This window comes from Micromys minutus (genome assembly GCF_963924665.1).
Source record: "Micromys minutus genome assembly, chromosome: 31".
In the NCBI taxonomy this organism is placed as follows: domain Eukaryota; kingdom Metazoa; phylum Chordata; class Mammalia; order Rodentia; family Muridae; genus Micromys; species Micromys minutus.
The window spans coordinates 13,483,535-13,492,093 of NC_137966.1; the positions used below are offsets into that span (position 1 = coordinate 13,483,535).

The 8,559-nt window shown below is 49.7% G+C and overlaps 1 protein-coding gene across 1 annotated transcript; it reads right to left on the reverse strand.

Annotated features, from left to right (window-relative positions):
- Positions 1-1,864: 1,864 nt before the first annotated feature.
- BOD1 (biorientation of chromosomes in cell division 1) lies at positions 1,865-7,987 on the reverse strand. The gene is made up of 4 exons (XM_080942269.1): positions 7,617-7,987; positions 5,651-5,775; positions 3,407-3,604; positions 1,865-2,556 (listed from the first exon to the last, which is right to left on the reverse strand). The coding sequence occupies exons 1-3, from the start codon at positions 7,815-7,817 to the stop codon at positions 3,409-3,411; spliced, it is 522 nt and encodes a 173-aa protein (XP_080798395.1). The 5' UTR covers positions 7,818-7,987; the 3' UTR covers positions 1,865-2,556; positions 3,407-3,408.
- Positions 7,988-8,559: the final 572 nt, after the last annotated feature.

The window sequence follows — 8,559 nt, forward strand, 5'->3', positions numbered from 1 at the left end:
CACATCTTCCTGGAGACGTGTGGGGAGGCAGCGGCAAAGGGCTCAGAGTGGTTCTGAGTCCTGTGTGTCAAAGGATTCATTTTACAACAAACCACGTGTTCCCGGCGTAGACTTAACAAGGTGACTCAGGGCAGCACTGCACAATGGTCCCTTCATGGGGTTTCACCCAATAACGTTCCTCATGCTCTTCCCAAGTATTTAAGGAGAGATCTATGCTTAGAATGGAAACCAATAAATCCTATTAATAACTCACAGGCTATAAATACATGTCTGTTAGCTTCACAAACCATGAGAACAGCTTCATGGACTTCCACCAAGTTTGGTGAGCATGTTTGAAATGGCTTCAGCTGATGTGGGGAGCCCGGGAGCAAGATCAGACACGGGCAAGTTTTCCCAGAGATAGTACCAAGCTTTGGCAGTACATGGTAAACACATGGAGGTAGGGGAGGGGCTGTAAAACAGTATGGACACGTGTAGGACCCAGCAGGCTGGCACGGTCCCAGACTTGTGCTGGCTCTGCTGGATTTTGGTCCAGACGTCTGCCATGCACTAACTCTTGGCTTTAGCTGTCTTCCCCACTGTTAACATCTGTGGGCCAGCACCTGCTCAGAGGGAGCCGAGTTCATAGCACATGGCCTCAGAGAGCAGATCAAAGGTTTCCAGCAGACGTTTTATGATGCATGTTCTGAGATGTGTCCTAGGTGATTTTATTTTTGGCTAAAAATTAGCCAGGCTTTTCAAACTGCAATATACTCACAAAATGGACTACTACTCAGCCTTCAGAAGTAAGAGGATTCTGATTGGAGGGAAGCTTCTAGTTTTCGTCACCTCTTAGGGCAAGCATGTGGCCAGTTTGCGCTTTTTGGTTCCCTTTTGGTCTTCGGCATTCATGTCAACATGATGGGCCCAGGTTTGGAAGAGCAGTAAACTCAGGACTGATGTGGCACTGCACCCGGAGGGGATAAACAGACCACACCTCTGAGGTCACTGCCATCTCTGCTGGAGGAGGAGCCAGCTTGCTTCTAACTTGAGGGCAGGAGCTGCAAACATCTTGCTGAGTTCTTGGCAGGCAGCAAAGTCCTCACTGAGCTTTGTGGTAAAGGTGGGAGGGGGACATTTCTTTCAGTGCAGAAACTATCGCCTGGGTTACATCTTGTTAGATCTGGGCTGGGCATGAAGCTCAGCTGTAAAGTGTGTTTAGCAGCTGTGAGGCACTAAGCTCCACCCCCAGAACCACGAAACCTTTAAACCCCAAATCCAATAAGCTAGATAGCTGTTGGCAGTGTGCTCAACTACGAATGGGGACTCTCAGGTTGGAGCAATCTTTGCTACATGCAAGGCCAGCATCTCCTGGGATCCTGGGAGACAAAAACTTTTGGGCCAGTAAGGTTTGATGACCTGAATTCGATCACTGGGACCCACATAGTAGGAGTGAACTAGTATCTCCAAGCTGTCTTCTGATCTCCACACACACAACCTGTCACCTTCTCGCTCCATCCCACCCCAGTCAATAACTAACGTATTAGAAAGAGAAAATACGAAATACAAACCTTGGGCTCCACAGACCTTGGAACAAACACCCACCTCCCCCTCACACCCCACCCCCAGATTGTTCTTAGATATGCAGGGGATACTGGTACTCATCCAAGCTTGAGATGTGTCAGAATAATAGCCAAGACGCTGCCTGCCTCTGGCCAGCTGCAGTCAGGGTGTTTCTAAGTTCTAGCCACCCGTCCTTCACTCCCATCAAGTTGTGTGTGGTATACAGAGACAGCGGGCAGGTAGAGGAAAAGGAGTCCCCTCTGCAGACAAGGTTCTGAGCTTCTTTTGAGGCTTTACGGAAAGATCATCAAATGACTTTATTGTAAAACATCTAATATTTATTAGCAGGTTTTTTTTTTTCTAAAAACAAACATGAGAACTGAGCACCACACCAGAGTGACTTGCCCCTGCAGATGGGGAGTCACCAGGATGGAAGCTGTGGGGCTGTGTACCCCAAGTCTCAGCTTCCTCACTCACTCTGGGGCTCCAACATGACCTCTGACAAGGAAAGGAACCACTAAAATCCCCAAGCACAGGAAGGGCACAACAGCCTTAGGGCTACTGACGCTAACTGCCACACGTTCCAGTCTGTAACTCTAGCTTATCAAACCCACGGCCAAACAGCTGCTCCCACCGAGCCTCGCTGTCCTGACGAGCAAGCCTCCAGCCTGGCTTCGGAACAGCACAGAGCACAAGCGCTAACATCCACATGCAACGTCTGCGTTCAAGTATAAAGGTTTGCTCAGGACAGCCCACGTCACTGTAGTGCTTAAACCTCTGTAGTGTCTACTGTGGTCACACTCTTCGACAGCCTGGGCAGAGGTGACACAAATCCATGAGCAAGTATGGGTGACAGTCCCACCACCAAACTTGCTCTCCATCCAATATGGACACCACTGCAGTCAAGGTCAAATCTTGACATCAGTAATGACTTGGTCGACTAAAGTTATATTCATATGAAACAGGAATCCATTTCTCCGTTAAACAGAGTGTTCCAAAGGTATCAGGCGTATCCTAAAAAAGAAAAAAGAAAAAGAAAAAAAGACAATCATGTCAAAAAAGGCTTTTGACAAGGGTCCATATTCAATAACTATATGCTCCTAAAAATTTATTAATGAAATGAGGAAGATGTAAAATGAATGCTTTACACACCATGATGGATCAAGGCCCTCTCCTAAGAGGCACAAGAAGACAGCCCCACTTGTCCTGCCCTGTGGCAGCCAGTGCTCTCACAGCTTCAGTCAGCCGTGTACAACTGTCTCCCTACCTAATTTCTATTAACAGTGTCCTAGAGACTCCCAGGAGAACACAAGCAGAACAAGGAGCCAGAGCACTCCCCGGGGCTGGGGTGACGACAGGTGAGGTCTGTGCTCACACAGCGGCTTCCCTCCAGCTGCCCATCATCTCCATACACAACACAACTTGACAGGCATGAGGACAGCATTCACCTCATTCGATTAAATCCCAAACCCGAGACAGGGATCAGAACTGCACAGTAACTGAGAGGCAACCTGGATGTGCAGAGCTCATCTGAGTGTCTCACTTGGGATAGCACTTGGAAATGCCGCTTGACTTCATAAGGAAATCGCAAATGTCAAGCAGTGTCAGAGCCACATGTAAGCAACCTCAGAGGATGACCTCCACACGAGTCCTGTGTAAACCAGCTGCCACAGGGATTCCTGATGCGGCTTCTTCTTGACTTGGATGCTTGGCTGTGCTGGTAGAGGGTGCACTTGGAAGCATGTGAGTAGTGAGCTCCACTTCCAGCTCTCCTGAATGGTGTGAACCACGACTCCAACCACAGTTCACCCCTTTTCTAACCATTCCACACATCAACCAGGCAGAGGACAGACGGCGTACTAACCCTTAGGAAGCATCTTGGGATGGCGCTGGAGGATCCTGGCTGTCAGGTTCTGGAGGGGGAGCTGGCAAAGCTTCCTTTTTCTGGGCGGCCAGGAACTCATGGATTGCTCGCTCTATCTGCGGCCTGAAGATGTGGTTTAGTTTGGGGTCTACTACTTGGGATATGATCCTGTCCACTCCTGCTTCCAACATGCCTGACCTGTGGAGAGAAAACAAACCACTGTTACTTAGTTCTCCAGAGTTCTCCTCTGCAGCAATATGTCCCATCTGAGAGCTCAGCACACCAAGGTTTAGGCCACTGGCCTTTCATATGAAAGGACTCACAGCTGACTGCTACCTGCCATCCCTAAGGCAGCCCTAACTTTGTACAAAGGGATCAGACAAATCAGAGGAGACTGTCCCAAAAGCTAGTATTTGTGACACACAGCAAGAGTGAGCCTGGCCTCAGGAGTGGAGTGAAAACTGCAGTCCTAATGTCAAAGGAGCAGAAGCCTTGCTTTGCCTCCATTTTCCTCAGCATTTATACTTAGCAGCCAGACAGACTGGCCTCCTCAGCAATGCAGGCATCCAGCATAGCCCGACAACAGAAACCTGTGACGACCCGTAAGAGGCATAAAGACTGAACACACTGCTCAATAAAGGGTGCTTCAGACCCCTACTTTTGAGACCTCTGAACCACCAGAGCTTGCCCCCAGAAAGGGAGCAATGCTACGCAGATCAGGAAGACAGCATGGGCAGCTGCAGGTGCCACCCCCCAACACAAAGAGGATTTTACATGGATGGTAACTTTCTTTATTTATAAAGTTCCAATTTCAGTGGCCATGAGCCACAGGAGTACTAGATTGTCAGCAGAAAAAAAAGTTTCTATTTTAAAAATCTTTTAAGTTTCAAAATCACTGAATAGTCAAAAGTTTCAAGGAAATATACACCAAGGCTCATACATCCCATCCTTCTACCTCTGGGGAAGGAAGATGGTACCAGCATCCAGACTGTGGTAAGTGACCTGCACTGACCCAGCCTTCTTTGTGTTGCTGTAACAAAATAACTGAGGCTGGGAAATGTAGAAAGAGGTATACTTGGCTCATGATGCTAAGTGACTAGAAAGTGCTACCCAGAGTCTGCTCAAGTCCCTATCTATATTACGTGATGGTGATCACATACATGCCAAGCCGCATGCCTAGTGAGAAAAGCAACTGAACTCCCCGATTTTTTTAAATTTTTCTTTCCTTCTCTAGGAAGGTCTCACTGTATAGTTGAGGCTGGTCTGGAGTGCACTACATAACCAAACCTGCCTGGTCCTCCTAACCTTCCTACCTCAGCCTCCACTGGGCTGACAGGAAGGTAGCATTACATTTGGCTAAACAACAATTGATTCTCAAAGAACTAATTCAGTACCACAGGGGTGAAGGCCCCATGACCTCAACATCGACTACCAGCTCCCACCACCTCCCCAGTGCTGGGGACCAACCTCTATCATAAAGGCCTTCGGGGGATACGACACAACTTTACTTGGTGAGTTTCTTAGGGTAGCAGCAGCACAGTGCAGAGCCTGTGCTCTGGCTCCCTGTCCAATTCCCTACATATCTGTGGCAGCCACGACCGGCCACTGGTCTCTGCACTACCTCAGCCTTCCAAGATTTGTTTTTCTCATCACAATTCCCCGATGTTTCTATTTTCAGAGTCCTGCTTCATAAGCTTTCAGCAATTTAGTGGATTAAGAAGTGCCAAACATAAGCCCTGGTGCTAAATGCCAAAATGGATTCTGACAACAGAAAAAAATTTACCTTGGACTCCATGACCCACCCCACTGTGGCAGCAACAAGGTCACTCATGTGAGTGCTTCACAGGACCTTCTAACAACGGTTCAGCTTGTTTCGGGAAAGGACAACACCTCACAGGACATCGTCCTGAGAACTGCCACCACACTGCAGCAGCTATGCTCACAGAACATGCAGCACTCACGCTGCACAGTCTAACACTGGTATCTTGGTATGAAACTCTCTGATGTTCACATCACACCGAAAGCTTCAAAGGATGAAGAGCAGGCCTGGCAATCAGAAAGACCTTCCAGAATGCGCACTTAGGAGTGGCCCAGACTGAGCAGCAGGCACTCCAGGGCTCTGCTCATGACCTCCCTGATGCACAAGACAGCAGACAGCTACAAAGCACCACAGACCAGGACCCCTATGAACTGCGGCCAGCTGTGTGGCATTCATGCTGGTGCCTCCACCTTTTCTTTACTTACTGAACCACGCTCTGCCTCAGCCCATTTCGCAACTGGTTCTTGTTCATTGCAGGATTCCATTCCTGTTTGTCCAGATGTGTTGACACAAAATTATCCACCTTCTGCCTCAGGTTCTGGTAAGCTGGCTAAGACATTCATTCAGAAGAGATTATGTTAGTGTGTGTGCCAATGTCCTGGCACAGAGCCATTCAGGAAACTGCTTTCATAGAAACACTTCTTCGTTAAACACACTCCCACCTGACCTCAGAGGTCACCTGCAGTACCGAAGCCAGGAATCAACAGCCAGCAGGGTGCCAGCTTTGCAGTGGCTGGGCACAGTGCAGGGGACTGCATATGTAAGTCAATCTCCTTCTTTTAAAAATAGTTCTTTATTATGTTTATTAAGTATGCAATGTGTGAATGTCTGCAGGCCAGAAGAGGACACCGGATCTCATTACAGATGGTTGTGAGCCACCATGTGGTTGCTGGGAATTGAACTCAAGACCTTTAGAAGAGCAGTCAGTGCTCTTAACCTCTGAGCTCTCTCTCCAGCCTCCAAGTCGATTCAATCTACTTTTAAAGAAACTCCATAAGGGAGAGCCTAGTGGTAGTATGGTGCCTTCATTTAGACATTAGACTTTCAGGCTTAAAAGAGTAAACAAAGGTGCCCTCTGGCTCCATTTGGACAGATGCAAGCTGTTTCTGGAACAGGGTACTCGGCCAAGCACTGACTTTATGAGTCACCGCACTTTCAGTAATTTCCATCTCTAAAGTGTGTGCATTCCTGTCTGCTTGACTGGCAGTACCTGTTCATGTCATTACACCAAGGAAAGCCCCCTCCAAATGAAACAGCCACCCAAGCCTCAGCAGGAGCCACACTACAGTTGCAGCCAAGGGAGCTTTGTGAAGTGTTTCCAGGCAAGGCTGTGACCCTCAAAGCAGTCTGAGGCACTCTAAATCCTCCTTCTTGGAGCTTGAGAACAAGACTAGGAAATTACTAGGGGAGTACACAGAAGGTTCTGAGCCTCTGGCCACCTCTCTCCAGCTGGAGGCAGATACCTCTTCACTCCATCCTTGCTGGATGGCATGTCAGTGTCTGCATGGCTCTGGTTCCTCTACGAGAACATGGAGGTACCTGTGCAGATTGTGGCCTAAGAGTTGTGTATATGTAGGGTAGACTTTACCACACATCAAAGCCATAGGGCAGGCCCAGGCAGCCTGCAGCTGACAGCTGAGCCCCAGCTGAGGCCTACTGAACCAGCTTGCTTTGGGTGACTCACAGCCCTATCAGCTTGAGGAGCAAGGACTACCCCAAGAAGGCCTCTCAGTCAGCAAAGAGGCTTGTAACTCCACCAACTTAATCTTGGCAAACAAGTTTTGTAAAGGGAAAAAAAATGTTCTGGTTACTACTATATACCTGCCTCATAACATACATTCCAAAGTTTCCAAGTGAGGTGAATTAGCATTTTTTTTTAACCGTAGAGACTGGCCTTTGGCACTGGGTCTAACATAGCCATGAACTCTATTTAAATTAGTTAAACGGAACAAAATAAAGGTGCTGATTCTGCAGCTTATCCCCATTTGGCTTCATACAAGTCTACAAAAGATTCAGCTGGGGAAAGGGAATAACGATTAATGAGCCGTCCAATCCAGCCGCCGGTGCATAAAATCACCTCCCCGGGGGTGACCAAGAGAATGGGCGGAGCTTCTAAAGTACTCTGCCTTTCCCGAATGTAGTAAAACACGCGTTTCTTGGGTACGAAGTGGATATACGTGCGCAGCCATAAGAAAAAAAAAAAAAAATCAAGTTCAGAAAAGCGACTAGACTAAAATAAAATTCCAGGGTGTGCACCGCTCAGAAGACACAGGTGCTGCCCCGCGCAGCGCGTCCCTGCCAGGCTCCCGTGGTGCCTTTTGTTTTAGTCCGGGCTCAAGCACGTCAAAGCAGCGAGGTGAACCGCCCCCCTCGGTCCCGCGGCCCGGGTACCTTAGTGTCCACGTCGGCCAGGCAGTCCCGGCGGAAGCTGTCAAACAGGCCACGGCTCTTGAGCTGCTCCACTATGAGAGCGATGAGCTGCGGGTCTCCCGGAGGCAGCGAAGCGGGATTGACGGGGCCGCCCGCCCCACTCGAGCCCCCCGCCGGTCCCGAAGCCTGGCCCGCCGCGCCTGCTCCCGCACTGTCCGCCATGGCCGCGCCCCGCGCCCGGCCCCGCGCTCGGCTGCTCCTTCGGGAGCCGCGGGCCGCGCTGCGCAGACACGGAGGGCCCCACGGAGGCGAAGGCGACGGAGGCGGAGGCGGCAGGGTGGGAGGCGGCAGGGTGGGAGGTGGAGGGGACCACGGCGCTCCCCGCTCACCGCGTTGCTGGCGCTCGTCTAATGGCGTCACCGACGGCCTTTGCATTGTGGGACGGTTGGTTTCCTAGAGCCATCGCCCATGTTCTTATAGCCTGTGTCTGGCCGTTGGAAACTACAACTCCCGGCGGGCTATTGGCTCGCTCGCGCTAGTTTGCGAGACAGCATGGGAATTGTAGGCTCAGAACCTACTCAGTCACTGTAGCCCTCCGAAATCAGAGCTCCCCATAATGATGGTCACCTGCAGAGCTAATTGAAAGATTTATCCCTTTAACGACTGTGATTCCGCAGCTCTGTTTTTTATGCCTGGCAGCCTATGCTTTTGACATGTCCTCCATTCCCCCATCTCCGTGAATAATATGATTTGGGAAATCTGGTTAACAATGGGTTAATCTTTTTGTTGTTTTTGACAAAATTAATTTTACTTTTTGTGTGGCTGGGAGGGGCGGTGGAGCGTGCTACCGCGCTTGTGTGGAGGTCAGAGGACAATTTGTGGCCCACTGGTCTCTCCTGTGATGTAGGTAGTGGGATCGAACCCGTATTTCTCAACCTCAGTGGCAAGTGCCTATCCCCTCTCA